Below are 16,121 nucleotides of genomic sequence, written 5' to 3'. Positions count from 1 at the left end.
GAGGTGGAGTGCTACTGCTGCCACGAATGTAACCTCATCATGCCACAGATGCAAGACCTTTCAATTGATGAGGAGGCCAGCGTTGCAGCTTCTGTCTGCATCACAAACAATAATGACTTCCCTGCACTACTGAATGAGGGTGTCTTACAGAACTTTTTTCACGTATCTAGGTACGTGGAAAAAGCAGTAGCACTCCACCATCCGCTCTTCTCCCTGGAGGTATCCTCAGAGAAACTGTCATCTCTCTGAGGGTGGGGTTCTTCCCCAGACTATGGAGATCAGGGATTGCCCCTCATCTTGATGTTTCTCTGCATTGAGATTGTCTCTAAGGATGACAAGTCTTGTGTCATCAGTGAAGGAGATGCTCACCACACCATCAAATTCAAAATAATGCCACAAATTGGTTTCACAGAAAACCAGCTTGAAGCTGCTTCATCTCATGGGCCCTATCCAGATCAGTCAAACATGTCACAGAGGGCTTTCACACCGACGCGGCTCTGTGCCTGTTCTGGTACTCTAGCTTAGTATCGAACCTGCTGATGTGCTCAGATTGGGAAAATAAGGTTTGGAATCAAAATTAAGTTGGTTAGTATAGATAGAATGAGCAGGAAGTCAAGGTAACATCCTCCCAATTTTTTCCTGCTTGAACAAGATGAATGTGGGCTGGTTTTTCGAGATCTGGGAATCAAGAATGGAACCAGTTCCAATACCAGAACGGTGCAGATGTGAATGGTGCCTCTGAGTCGGTTCTTGGAGCAGACACATATCAACCACCAAGTTGGGCCCATGCTCACAGGTGATGCTGACCAGTCATCTGATCAGCATCACCTGGGGGAACCAGCAGCTCACAACAAAAGTCAGGAACAACAGCAGAATAAACTGTTTGGCAGCTTTTTATGGGTACAACCAACATACCCAGCTCTGCTGCAAACACTTTTTAAACTATGTTTATTATGATGTAAGTCTGATATAAATAAATTCAAAGGTTGATACAAATAATGTAATGTAATAGATTTTTTTCCATGAAGATGGCAAGCTTATTGAAGTATAGCTCTGTCATTAAGCAAGTTCATGGATGCAGTTAGGAGTCTGTTTCCTGGAAGTCTTTAAATGAATCATTATCCCCATGTTTAAAAAAAGAACTGTAAAGGTTAGGACAACATCTGATCATGTTCCTCATCACTGACTGCTCATCATGACTGCACGCTGTAAAGTTTCCTGTGAAAGGTCAACAAATCTTTTTTTTTTTTTTTTCTGACAGATCTTTTTTTAGTTTGTTTTTTTATTTTTACCTTCCAGCACACTGGCACTGAAACTAAAATAAGGTCTTTTTTTAAAATGATGATTTCAGCTGATGCATCGTAGGGCAAGAAGCCACCCACATACACACCTAAAGCTGGGTCACTTTAGCTTTATTTACAACAATGTTACAACAATAAGATGTCTGATGCCTTTTCCTGCTGCCAGCTTGTGAATTCAAGCTTTCCTCAGGGAACAATATTTGCCATCAGCCCAGCATCCTGTAAACTGTGCATTCACTGCTCGCAAACGAGTGTCAGAAATGATCCAAACCTGAACAAAAAAAAAGAAAAAACGTGTGAACAGATCCACTCATACATAACATCACATAGTGCAGCACAATCCTCAGCTTCATCCTCGTTACCCCATCCCTGCCTCTCCCTGTGCTGCTGACCTACATACTGCAGCATCCCAGTTACATAACCAGCCGAGGCTGTTGATCACTGCAGGCTGCGCAGGGCCAACACCCCCCTCTCTGCTGCTCATGCAACTTACACGCTTTCACACATATAACACACACACACACACACACACACACACACACACACACACACACACACACACTCCTCGCAATTATTCACTTGTTCTATTTCTCATGGAAAACAATAGGAGTAGGTTAAATTACACACTCATACCTTCACTTCTGAGAGCACCTCATGCAGACAGAGCTTTTATGGTGTTTTTGCATAAAAATCAAAATTAGGTCAGACAAAAATATGCAGAGTTTTGTACCTGAGAGACGGCTGGCAGCTGGTAACGTAACCTGTCTGTGTTCCCTTTTTTTTCTTCTCCTCTCACCCGAGCCCCAAATAATAGATGAAACCGAACAAACTGTGTTTTTATGTAGGTAAGCTAGATGTATGCTCGAAACAGAGTTTTCAAGAAGATGCACCCTTTCTAGAAGCGTTTGTCACCCTTGTACATTTTTTTTTCCATGGTTGATTATGTTTGTGTGCGTGTGTGTGTGTGTGTGCGTGTGTGTGTGTGTGTGTGTGTGTGTGTGTGTGTGTGTGTGTGTGTGTGTGTGTGTGTGTGCTACTGACCTGCCCCCTCAGGGTAGTTGACAGAGCGAGCTTCTCTGTGAGTAGTTTGCTCAGGCTTACACTGTAGAGGCATGTGATGTAACTCTTTCTCTCTCTCTCCCTCTCCTTCAGTTCCTCTCCCTCCCTCCCTCCCTCCCTCCTTTCCTCTCTTTTCACTCAGAATAACCCCTCTCTTTCTCTCTTGCGTTCTCTCCCTCTGTTTTTTTCCTCACTCCTTCCCCTCCTTGCTGACCTACTTTCACTCTTTTGGCCCATTTTCACAAGCCCCCACACAATACGCAGCATCTTTCACAGCTCAAACATGATTTGGACAAAAAGGAGGGCTAAGTAAGAGCTGGAGACATGGAACAAGGAGGGGGGGTTATGTAAGATAGGTGATAAGGAAAAGGGTGCAGTATAAAACGCTGCAGTTTTCTTCGCTTTGTCACCTCGTTGCTGATGATAGTGGTGGTTGCAGTTAATGTAATTTTTGTTGTTGTTGTTTGTTGGTGTTCAATTTTTTTTTAATTTGAGGGTCAGCTGCTACCCTGAAAGTAATCCCTGTTTCTGAACTTGAACTATCTAAAAAAAACCTTCTACTTAGGGAACACAAGACCTGATGTGCATGCAATGAATCTGCACCCAATTCTTTTTTTTTAAGTGTGTCGTACTCTTGTGAAATCTGACAAAAAAGCAAATCAAAGTGTTTTTTCCCCAAAAAAGCTTAATCCAGAATCCTGTTTTGTTGAAATTGCGACACCTCCATAGCTGCATCTCAGTGACTATAAACGCTCTTACGTAAGCCTCATCAGTGGCACACTCAGCCCTTGCCAACTTCTTGTTCCCATTGGCCATTGCTCCATTAAAGGCAGGGTCAGAAGGAGGCTGCCATGCTCGGTGTGACGCAGTTTTCTCTCAAAGTAGTTGTGTAACATGTTTTGCTTGTTTCACTCTGATACATTTTGTGATTGTTTCCCTTTTTTTAATTCAACTTCAGCACATCTGCTAAAGTAATAGTCCTCAGTGTTAAGCAATCTTGCATTCGATACAGGCCAAAAAGCAGAGTGTAGTATTACTTTGTTGTGATGTAATGGCTACTTGATGAAGGTGTTAAGATGTTAGATTGCTCCTGCTTTTAAAGCTGCATTTATGATCCCACTAATGTTTTTATGTACAATATACCCAGTGCATTTTCATTTTTAAATTACCTCTCTCCTGTTTTGTTGTATTTTAAATGTTATAAGTGGTTAACTTTGCATTATTTTACTTTTTACTGGAAGAAAACGAAACATTAAGCTTCTTATTTCTATTTTCCACAGATTTTCAGTCTTTAACTGATTTGTTTCGGGCACTAGTCAAACTTGAGATTCTAACATTTTCTTATCTTTAAACTCAGTTACAGCCAACTCCTCCAGGAGCTGTTTCTTTGACATGTTTGTCATTTATTCAGCTGTTTGGTGATGAGCAGGTAAAAAAGGCTTGATTGAGGCTGTGACGTAGGAAACCTAAACTTTAATGCAGCAGGTTATCAAACCAAACTGTTGATGCTTTGAAGACTTAGACAAGCAGAAAGGACAAAATGCATAAACTGCCTTTGTCTGTAGGTTTGTCCTTTAGCGATTCAGTAATCCATTTGTATGATAAGGGTATTGATAAGAGCAGCTTTTTCTTCAACACTAGTCAAGACTTTGTTTTCATTTCTGGACCTAAACTGACAGCTAGATTAAAAACTCAAGGGTCTGGACTCTGCTAACAAACAATAAAAATAATATATATGGCTTAAATGTTTTTAATGACTGTGTGGTTCATACTATACAAGGATGTTTCTGTCGATGAACTGTAAATCAGCTGTTTGTGTGTTGTGAGTCTCAGGATACTGCAAAAGTACAGACACATTTATGATTCAACAAACTTTTATTTTTTTTCCCCATTTTGAGTTCTAAACAATCAAAAATGAGTGTTTTTGTAACCATTTGCATATCCACATGAAGTATAGCAATACATAATCACTTCTGGACAAGCCTTATTCTTTTTTTTCCATTTTCAGAAAGCCTTTTGGCGAACAACAAAAGTTATACAGTAACACAGAGTACAAATGGTAACTGGGGGGAAAGGAGCATGGGTAAATACACAGCACAACAGGAAGAGCATAGAGCAAAATGACACAACAGGATAACAAAAAAAAATACACACGACAATAGCCAAAATAATAAATGAATATAATAGAAAATTACAATATTATTAAAATTATAATAAAATAATGACAGCAGTATACAAGAGATAGAGAGACAATTTTACATTTATACATAGTGGCCAGAGGCAGGCACCAGAAAGTGAAACAGTTAAACTCTGATGACTGGATGGTCTACCGTAGCTAAAACAAGTCAGTGCAGGCGTGAAGGGATCGTTAAGACATTGGCTGAAGTTGGGACGAGGGACAACACAACAAAAGAGGCACCTTATGTAGAAAGAGCAGCTTTGCTGGTTTGCAACTGGAGAGCCGTTTCATTTATTCCACAGACACGTGTTGTCTCGAAATGAGGGTTTCATGATTTCTTTCAGGCGAACAAGGCTTGCCCCTGTGCTTGTCAGGTTTTGCCAACAGCAACGTGTGACTGCATAGCCTTGACTGATATGCGTATAAAATGGCCTTGAGTGTTTTGACGGCTTTGAGAGTCAAAGAGCTGGGATCACCTGAATGACGCCATAGACCTGATCCAATAGTATGAAAAAAGGGTACCTTTGTTTCTTTGCCTTTTTTCTTCACAAGTTGTGGCTCTCAGTTTTAGCTAAGAAAGAAAATTTGAGGCATTTTCTAGACAAAGGGACTGTACAATGTGTCTCTACAAGAACAAACTTATCACTCCAGTCTACGACCTCCAAATCCCAACCTTCTATTTTTTGTTGTTTTTGCCACTTTTTTTCTTAAAATATATATTCCATATATGCAAATTTATATGTCACAGTAATATACAATCTAAGTGCTTTAAAAGTGAAGGGAGCTTGTGTGCAGATGGTTAAAGAGGGTATAAGATGGCGTGGTAGAGAGAGGAAGAATGTAACTCTTTGCAAAAAAGGGAGATGCTAAAGGAAGAATGCAAATTCTTTGGTTAAAGGAATGTTCCCATAATGCCACAATAAGTGCTGGCCGGCCACAGAGGCAGTTCACAATGAAGATTTGAGTAATGTTGAAATTTCCACAAGGGAAGTATCCCAGACTCCAGCTCTGCAGAGTTTCATTCTTTCCCCTCTCTTGCATGGTGAAATGTTATTTTGGCTGAGGATGGATGTATGGGTGGATGTATGGGTGGATGGATAGATGGGTGGGAGGTAGGAGAGAGTTGAGTAAAGGGGGAGCAGGTGACACAGTGAAACTTGATGGTGATATCACATCCTAACTACACCTTACAAGGATTTCTCTCCTGTCTTGATAGGTGGTGATGCGAGTCATATCTGCAGTTGTCTGTCTACAGTAGACAACAAAGAGGTGACTTAAAGAGCTGCTCATGTTTGTCCTTAATCGCGCCTCTTACTGCGCCCGACCCTACTGCTGGATCCCTTCTTTCCCGCCTCCTTTTTAGCCTCCGCCCTCTCATTCACCAGAGGCTTGGCCTGTTCCACAAAGTCAGTCTCATTCTCCACCTCTTTGCTTTCCACGCTGGCTTGGCTGCCCTGGGGGTTGCTGGGAAGAGCTAGGTAAGGATGCTGAGGCAAATTGGGAGAGGGGGACAAGGAGGTGTTCACCGGTCCTTCCATCGGCGTTCCTGCTGCTCCACTGGACAAGGCTCTGTACTTGAGGCGGAGCTTGTGGGGCAGGGCGGTGGCTTTGACCTCAGCTTGGCACTCACTGTGTGAACCAGCAGCTCCCGCCACCTTCTGGTGGTAGTTGCTAATGTCTGAGGAGGACGAGGAGGGCGACTCGTCATCTGTGGAGCCTTCCTTGTCAGAGCTACGTGGGTCTCCGTCGCTGGATGAGGTGTCTTTAGCGGAGGAGTTCTCCTGGTAGAAACCATCAGCCTGAGGGCCTCCCTCATAGGTGAGCACTGGGGGCTCTTCATCCAGTGGGTTGAGGTAGCTGTTGCGCTGTGGGAAAGAGGCCTTGCCTTCCTCAGTGTTGTGGATCAGATCAGGGGCAAAGGGGTTCTGGTGGTTTCCTGCATGCTGGAGACCGTTCTCGTGAACCTGGTAGCTATAGTTCCCATGATGGCCCTCACGTTGCTGTTGCTGTTGAGCGCTGACGAGGTACCTCTGCTGAAGCTCCTCTGCTGGCTCAGAGTGATCGTTGATGTATTCATACTGAGGGGAGTCCAGGGTCTTTGTCCTCTCCAGCTTCTCAGCGACCTCCGTGATGGTCACTGAGCAGTCTGAGAACTTGGAAGTGTGCTGCACTGGTCTGCTCTGCTGGGACTGCTGGTCTTCTGGCCTCTGGCTCTCCATCGGGTAGTAGCCGCTGCTGGAGCGGTACAGGATAACGCTCCTCTGTGCAGAAGTGGCCTGAGGGGCGGGGCTGGAGGCCTCCATGTGGCACTGCTGCTGCTGCTGCTGCTGTTGGTGGTGCTGGTAGTCCATGGCGCTTTCAGCCAATGGGGTGTTCTGCTGGTGAGTAATGTGGTTGCCATGGTAAGCCCCACTTGATACACCATTGGGCATCCCGTTAGTGATGCCGTTGCTCTCCAGTCTGGCCATCTCGATACCTGAGGGCTCCGTCTTTATGTTGTAGCCCAGGGGCTCTGGGCTGTCCCTGGAGGAGGCATCAGACAGGTCGGAGACAGAGCCGCGTGGGGAGTAGCTGTGGAGCGTGTTGTGGCGCTCTCCACGGCTTGACTGCTCAGTTTCAGAGGAGTCAGAGTTGAGCATGACCTGGGATGCACTGGAGTAGCCGCTGCTAGAGAGGTAGGCATTACTGTTTGGGGTGCCGTTGTTGCTGCTGCCGTTGCTCATAGCATTTGCACTGGCAGCACTGTTGGAGATCTGCTGACTCTTCTCCATGTAGGAAGCTGTACTGATGAGGCCAAAGCGCAGTTTGAGCTGCAGGAGTTCGGTTTTCAGACGAACGTTCTCCTCATTCAGCGCCATGACCCGGTTCTCTAGCACCATGTCATTCAGGCGACGCTTTTCCCTTGAACGCTTAGCTGCCTCATTGTTCTTCCTCCGCTTTTCCCAATAGGAAGCATCTTTCTTCTCTTCAGAAATGAACTCTCTCTTGCGACGGCATGACACATTTGGCTTGGAAGATTTGTTCTGGCGGCCGTTCCTCGCCGCACCCTCAGGATTAGGCGAAGGAAGGCCTGCACTGTAGGGCGATAAAGGGTCAACCTCCATGGAGCTTGTGTTGTTTGCAGATGGGAGATGTAAACTCAGACTTTCCATTTTTTCCCAGCTGGGGGCCAGAGTCTAACTCCGGCAAAGGGCGAGGGGGGTGAAGGGAAAAGATTTAAAACTTTGTAAGACTTCTGCTGTTTTTCACTAGAGAGTTTGACTTATGTCGCAGGATCTGCAAAAACTTCTTGATGAGGTATTTGTGCTCCTCGTAGAGATAACCTCATTGATTTCCTTTTCTTAAATTCAAGACAAAATCGTTCAAGTGTCCAAATTAGCCAAGAAGATTAAAAAGAGGTGGAACTCGACAAAAACCTCAGACATTGGTTCCGTGTTCGGAACAAGAAACCTATAAAAAGAAGCAAGTTTGTGTTTGGAGCGAAGAGTCTCTGCTTATCTCTTGGCAAATGGATCAAAGCAGTCTCTGGAGTTTTGCTGGAGGTGATACAGAGTTCAGCTGTGTCTTCCTAAATCTTTAGCAGAGCTGTGATGCCTGTCAGGCGGCTGCCCTGCTTCTGTGAACGTCTTTCAGAGGATGTAGGTCAGTCCGTCTACTTTGGGGCTCCCTGAGGATCCAGATTCAGTGCTGCTGCTTGCTGACCGCTAACTGTTAGAGAAACAAGAAAGAGGGGGAGGAGAGCAGAGAAAGACAGAGTTAGATCACACGTCGACCAGTTTACTACAGTACATGAATAACTTTTCAGTGAGGACAAACATGGTTTATGATCTGTGATATAAAGCTTTAGCGGTGGTATAATCTCTATGACATCAGATAAATACCAAAATCTATGACATAACTCTTTATGTTGTTAAAGAAACCTTTTCTGTCTGGTCTTTGTTTCCTTCAAAAGGAAGGTAGATGCACATTATGTTTGGTAGCACCACTGTGAATAAACACGCTGCATGTGCTGATGCTACTTCAGGGCTTTTGTGTGCGACAGGCTGCCGTCACAGTCACATAACAAGGTCTGAGGCAACCTGACCCTGTGCCAACCCTGCAGAGACTGACACAGGAAAGGCTGGGGATAGAAACAGCATGCCTTATGTTTATCCCTATGTTGTTTCTGTGTTAAAATGTAAATAACATAGAACTAATAATCTCTGCTTTTAAAAGTCACTTCATTGACCCTTCATTAGGGATTCAAGAAGTAGAGTTGTGAAAACACGAGGTAGCCGACCACTGAAAACAGCTCCTGGGAGCAGAAACACATCTGTGTTGTCTTTGTGTGAGTGTGTGTTTCTATGGGGGAGGGGAGACGTCTCAGTTACGGCAGCATTGCCTCAGTTTCTCTGGTAGCCGTCAAACTGTCTGAGATTACACAACAGCACAAACTGCTGAACTTCCCCATGCAGTGTTGACGATACAGCACAAAAGGAAGCTTCGCCCTCTTTATTCGCCCCACACCAGAAAATTTAACATTGCCGCTGAACGCAGCGCAGATGGATGTTGAGTCCTGCATTACGTAATAACTTCATGCTTCTGCTCTTGTTTTAGACCCTGATTCCTCTGGTTTTCTTTCTGCACATTACACTGCTGCTGTTCAATAATTAGTAACACAACATTACGCTAACCCCCAGAGTCCATTACTAACATGAAAACATCTTTTTATGACACACACACAGGGAATGTGAGAAACTAGGTCAGTGTGCCGGAGGGTAACAATGACTCCTCTGGTGTTGATTTCCCAACGCTGGAATCAACCACGGAGTAAAGAAAGACTTTAAGCTTCAGTCATTTGTTTTTACTAACCTTATTTCAAAAGAAAACATTCAAACATCCAAACATAAAAACATCCAAAAGTAAAGTCTGACTTAAAAACATCAGCTGATATTCCAGATTTAACCAATCTAGTATTTTACTGATCTTCCCCCCTGTGGGGTGGGAGTGCCTGAAGTAAAGTTGACACTGATGTCTGAGAGCAGTCGAAGCAGATCAGCACAAAGGAGCTCAACTACTCTCATTATCACAGAAAGAATTGTATTCTTCATGCATCACAAAGTGATTCTTCATAACTCCCTGCAAACAATAATCTAACTTAATGTGTGTCATCCTCTGCCTGGTTACTGCACGTCTTCCCACAGAGTCAACAATCCGGTTATGTAACACTCACAAAACCACCATTGTGACCTTGAAACAGCCTACTGCTTTGAATCATCATAACTTCATTAATCCACTTTGGTGGAGCTGGGTATGATTTATGTTTCCTTTTCCATTTCTCACTTTGAGTTTCCCCCTAGATACCACACAACAAACTCTAACCTCCTCTTTGTTTGTCTCTTTCCGTCTTAGACCTCTCGTATGGCTTTGCTGAACAGAAAAGGATTTGGACACAACTACCAACAGATGTGGAAAAATGTGGGGCCAACAGCCCTCCCCCCGTCTGGAAAAATCCCCCCCACCCTGTGCGCGCGAAACAAAGGCAGAGGGAGGGAAGGAAGCACGCACACGTCTGAGCTGTCCCACTGACCTAGAAACGACGCTAAGCAGTAAACACTCCTCCTGTCTTTGACGGTGCGCCATAAAATAGGTCAGTAGGACTGCAAGAGAGGGAGGGCAGGAGAGGGAAGAGAGTATTAGAGTGCACTCTAAAAATAGAGCAAGAGAAAGAAGTAAGGGAGGGAGGATGCAGAAAGGGGGTGGTTCGACGTGAGGAATTCAGTCGGTGAAAATGAGAGGAATTTTACAGAATCTGCAGCAGGAGGAATATAAAAGAAAGGAGCCGTATACGTCATCTGCCTCAAAATCTGATTATGAAAGCTCCAGCGATTTTCACGCAACATTAATCCTGGTTCGCTCTAGAAACCCTCCGACACCTCAGACATAATATGCATTAGCTGCAGATGAAAAACAATAGTGAAAGATAGAGATGGCATTGACGTCAGAGCACACACCCATCTCTGCAGCCAAATTCACACATAACAGGCTCTCTCCGAGGACTGCATGGGGAGGGGCTGCTGTTGTTGCTCGTAACGTACGTGCTCTGAATCTCTCTTGTTGCGGAGCTTGTGTAACGTATGCACATTACAGAGCAGCAGGAGCTACAGGTTACTGTGTGTGAATGCCTTACATGTTCTCCTTATACCCTGGTCTCTGTGCATCACATAAAAGAATATGCACTCTACAGGTCCTAAAATAAAAGCTTCACTGTGGTCAGTGTAAGCTCTTTCTTTGTGTTTCCAGCTTGGACACATGTCCCAGACACTTGCTGGATGAGGAGGAATGCTTCACCTTTGACCTCCTCTGAGGCAAGTGTGACTTAAAGTTATGCCCCCCCCCACACACACACACTCCCTTGATCTTTAAGGTGATCCAACACCACACGTGGAGGGGCCCACGCAAGGAGCCTCCATTTTGCCCCACGGCTTTGTGTCAAGAAACAAAACAGAGAGACAGGACTCCAGACATTCCAGGTCAGTCTCAGAGGTACATGGCTGAGCGCCATTTAGTGTTTCCTCTCAGAAATATTTGACTTACAACACTCTTACCTTTCCTGTCCTACTAGAGGAGAAAAAATGTTTGCCAATACATATTTGAAGAGAGAATAACAAACATGATGAAGGGTTGATCTGCTATCAACTAAGACCCTATTATGAACTTCAAAATCGCTAAATTTCATTTTTATTAGCGCTTGGACTGTTCAGATTTCTTTTTATTACATTTTTTAATGCTTTGACCAAACCTTCGAGAGGAAAGCATCACATGAATAAATTTAGACACTGGTGTAAACTGGAACAGGGAGTCATAGTGACCAAAGTGTGTGTTGTGAAATTCCTCAGAGCTAACAGCAGAGTGGTTTCAGTCATCCACAGCTTTCCTTGAATACCTTATGTGTCACCAAGCCCAGATACAGGTTTGACCTATATTCACAGAGTTGGCTGGGACAGAGCAATGCAGACCAGCTGGCAGCAGGCGGACTAAGAGCTCACCAAAACTCTGCCTGCCTTTGTCAGACAGGAGTTTCCATGGATTGCATCACATCCTGAATGCTCATTTGTTATTTTAATTTTACAACAGAGGCCGCAGCAGGACCACACAAACTTGAGACACAGGTTGTGTATCAAACCAAATGAGCTTGTTTCATCTAGGTCACCCTCAGCTCCACCGCTTCTGTTCCATGTTTTCTACCAGAGGACTTGTTAAAAATAGCACACAGACATCAAGCAGTCATACATCACCGAGAGTGAGACTGTCTCTGGTTGGGATCACCTTTCTGAATAAACTCAAGGTAAAAGTGCATTTAAATAGTTATTTGCTTGCTTTATACTGTTTCATTTCATGAAGATAGTTTGGTGACCAACTGGGTATAAATAAAGAGAATAAAGCACAGGGTGTGAACAGGAATCAATTACAGGCCTCTGTGTCCCAGGAGAGAGCTGCTGTTTATTGCTTCTCCCTGCTGCGTGCTGGTTATGTCATACCCTCTAACTCCCTCAAAGCAAAGCTCTGTGGTTTATTAACACACTTTGAGTGGGTAAAAAGAGTCATCCAAGGACTCACACTGGATGCAACCTGGCAAATTTTTACTGTTTTTTGCACTTCTACTCCAAACTTCAACATTTATAAATGCATACGATATAACCAAGAAACAGGCAAATCTGCTGCCCATTGAACAAATGGTCTACCAAGAACATTTTTTTTTTAAAAAGCAGTATTTTTTTCTGGATTTTAGTTGCACACAGTAGCCTTTACCTTTGTAATTCTCTTGTGATTTTTTAATCAAAATTCAACTTTATTTATTTTTTTGTTTATTCTATGCCACAATAAAACCTGTTATTTTGCGAAAATTCTCTTTTCTCCATATGTACATAAGTCTTTTCAGAGATCCTTTTCAGACCTTATATGAGAATTTAAAATGTTTTATTGAAAATATCATTGTTATTTGGGTAGGTTAATTTTTTTTTTATCCTGAAGCAAACCTTCCAATTTTTTTTAAATTGGAAAATCAAAAGTATCTATCAATATCCGAGCAACAAGACTGAACTAGTGACCTACATAATAGCAGCATAGGATGCACATAGCAGCATGCCACGTGCAGAAGCTAATATAATAGGCTACACTGTCTGTCTGTGTAAACCAGACAACACAGCCCAAGTGCAGCAACAGCAGCCCCCATTCCCTGGAAAACACCACCATGAGGGAAACAACCTCGCCTTGACATTGAGCACATAATGAGGGATACAGCTAAGCACGTTTTCACCCCACTCCGAGCCATACTCGCCAGAAAACAGGGCAACAAAATGCACATTTACAGTGTAAAACGTCGCGCAATAGCCCCTACGAGTCCGTGTTAATGACAAAAACAGCCGCAACCGCCTCAAAGTCACGGGAGCGCGGATCCACCGGCAGAGCCGCGAGTCGCCATGTGAACAATAACCGGCTATGAGCACCATTCTCATTTCAGGAGACACGGTCTACAGACACACAACAATTCACAACGGGTAGAGAAATTACAGTTTAACACACAAGCAAACACAAACACTGAAAGTTGATATCAGAGAAAAGGAAACGGTACCTTGCCATGTCCTGGAGGAGAAAAATAGCAAGCTTCCCGGACACAAAAGCCGTCTCGCTCTCCGTTTCCTCCTTTACTACTGCTTCAAGAAAGCTCCAAAAACCGAAAAGTTTTCTTCTCCTCTTCCTGTCGGTGTCCCGGTCAGGTGTGGTTTAGTCTGTGGGTCGGGTGGATTGCTGTTTCCGTCTTTTGGCTCGGGCTGCCTGTGTGTGGTATGATGCTGGACGCTTTGCTCTAGTTTCTCGGCTCCCTTTCTAGAAATATGTGTTAGTAGGTCAGTGGTTGCATAACAGCTCTTAGGCTGCCTAGTCACGTTTTTGTCCTCTATCCCTCCGCGCGAGACTCTCCCTCGCCCTCTCCCTACCTCTCTCTGTTCATTTGCCCTTCTGATTTTTTCCACTACCTTATATCCGACATCTTTACCTCCCTCTGTCGTAACCAATATCAAACAATACCATGGAGGAATGTACTGTGTTTGACTGTCTGAGAGCGTGTTTCATGAAACATGTTCTATGTGGAATAGAATATAATAATAATAATAATAATAATAATAATAATAATAATAATAATAATAATAATAGTTTATACATATATATATATATATATATATATATATATATATATATATATATATATATATATATATATATATATATATATATATAAATATATATATATATATATATATATATATATATATATATATATATATATATATATATATATATATAACAGCACATGTCTCTGCCATAGTGTGAACGTATTCTCTGAGAACTTCAACTCTTATGTTTTCCCTTTCTTCTGCAACTCAAGCCAAATGCTCTTTGAATGTGCAATAGTTCTGTCCACTTTATGTCATCTTTCACTCAGAATTGCTGTATTGAGTTTATGTACAGACTTAGGAGGGTCAGTCTTTAATTTTTAATTTTCCTTTTAATTAAAACAGTTACCTTAATCTCCTCATGATGGCTATATTGATGGCTATTCTTATCCTTATGTTGCATGGGTTATGAACATATCAATTCTTTCATAAGTCTATTTTTCTATTGGGCAGGTGGGGGGGGGGGGGGGGGGGTATCAGTTTTATCAGTCTTTGGGGTTAATTTGTAACTACTGCCTTAAATTTCCCTTGGGATCAACAAAGTATCTATCTATCTATCTATCTATCTATCTATCTATCTATCTATCTATCTATCTATCTATCTATCTATCTATAATATTGACTTTGTAGATATCTTGTTTATTTTATTTTGTTTTTATATTTTTTTTATATTTATTTCGTATTTATTGTTTTTAACAGACCATTTAGTTTACCTAATATTACCAAATATTAATGTTTTGAATTTTCTAAAATGAAAACTTCAACCTGGACGCTTTCATTTCCCTTTCTCTTTGACAACAAATTGGGAGGTAAAAATATTGACTGGCTCCAAGAGTACTTTCCAATTGGAACTAAGAGCAAATCTTAGCTTGTTGCTTCCCAATTAAGTTTTAATTGTGTTATTCTCGTTTAAAAACATTTGAATTTTTCTAAAAGACTGGTATTTAGCATTTTCTTCTAACTCTATGAGAATACTCTATGTAATTTAAAATTAACCATTTCATAATAAGATTTTAGTTTAAAAAATATCTTCTTGCAGTTGTTTGTTAATTCTTTGAAAATTACAATATAAAAATTTACATTGCAAAGTTTTTTTTTTCTTCATTTAGTTTGTGGTATTTTATTTTTATCCCACAAAGAAGCTTGTTGTTCTTATCACTAACATACTCCATGAGCTCCCTGCATTATCCCTGTTTTGTGTCACATTCAGCTGCAACCTATGCCCCCACCCCTTTGTCTACACACTCCACACTGCACCCGTTCAACACACACTCACACACACCATAACTATACCACCATTGTCAGACCATGGTGGAGAAACGGTAGCCTTGAACTTGTCTAGCTCCTCCCCCCACCAGTCCTCTATATTATTACTACCAACCCCCAACATGCTATTCCCTTGGCAACAGTGGTGTGGTGGTGCCTGCCTAGCAACCAGAAGCCACTCATGTTCTCCTTCATGGCTCATGGTGCTGAGTTTGGAGACTGAGCAGAAGACAAAAGATTTCTCTGCATTACTGGCTCTTACTGTTGCCTAAAGGAGTGACCTTTGGAGCTGCACCAGCGGTTACTCGGGTCATACAAATGTTAAATAAGAAAAAAAAAGTTAAACCATTAATTTTGCATTTTAAACATGGGTCTGCTGTTTGTGTGATTTTAAAACAGATGTTTTACTTGAGCAGCAGGGGGATTCATGGTGAGCAAAAAGTAGGAGAGCACTTCAGTAGTAACACTACTGGGAATGAATGAACAACTGAATGAATCTCAGGGATCCGAGTTACGTAATGAAAACATTTGGCGCCACCTGGTGTTGACAGAAAAAAAGATGTAAGAATACTGAAGGACATTCTCATAATCATGCTAAGTAACAGAGTAATGACATTTAATGGGGTACCTCACATCCCTCTATGAATATATTTGAATGTATCCACTGCAGTTTTCTGACACAGATGTTTGTTTTTATCTGATCACCTCTAACAACTGCAGACTTGGACTTTTTCCAGATGATAATGTATTCTGAACCTGTATCCTTCAGTTCCATATGGGCCAATCAGTCTCTACCGCAGCTGCTTGAGCGCTAAAAATAGCTTCATACTGCTGACGTGATAGATGACTCATGCAGAGTCTCACTCAGCCTCTCCTGCATCCCACATCACCCCACCCCACTCTCCTCTGCAAAATCCTGCACCCCATTGCCCCAGCTCACTTTAGTGACCTGTCTTACTTTCACCTGGATGGTAATTCATATTGAGAGTTTTTATTCATAAAGAACACAAATTAAATTCATGTAGTCTCCGATTAAAAACACCGTCTGTTGTGTATCCAGTGTTGTGCACAGTGCACCTCCTCACTTTTGCACTTCACTTA

At 42.5% G+C, this 16,121-nt stretch overlaps 1 protein-coding gene across 1 annotated transcript; it reads right to left on the bottom strand.

The window, feature by feature from the left end:
* Positions 1–4,232: 4,232 nt before the first annotated feature.
* nfil3-5 (nuclear factor, interleukin 3 regulated, member 5) lies at positions 4,233–13,571 on the bottom strand. The gene is made up of 2 exons (XM_074661923.1): positions 13,154–13,571; positions 4,233–8,247 (listed from the first exon to the last, which is right to left on the bottom strand). The coding sequence occupies exon 2, from the start codon at positions 7,689–7,691 to the stop codon at positions 5,838–5,840; it is 1,854 nt and encodes a 617-aa protein (XP_074518024.1). The 5' UTR covers positions 7,692–8,247; positions 13,154–13,571; the 3' UTR covers positions 4,233–5,837.
* Between the last annotated feature and the right edge of the window lie 2,550 nt (positions 13,572–16,121).

This window comes from Halichoeres trimaculatus, unplaced genomic scaffold, assembly GCF_033239565.1.
Source record: "Halichoeres trimaculatus isolate MK-OKI-2021-1 unplaced genomic scaffold, fHalTri1.1 fHalTri1_scaffold_2, whole genome shotgun sequence".
In the NCBI taxonomy this organism is placed as follows: Eukaryota; Metazoa; Chordata; class Actinopteri; order Labriformes; family Labridae; genus Halichoeres; species Halichoeres trimaculatus.
The sequence above is the reverse complement of the archived record's forward strand: the minus strand, read 5'-3'. Positions and strand labels throughout refer to the sequence as shown.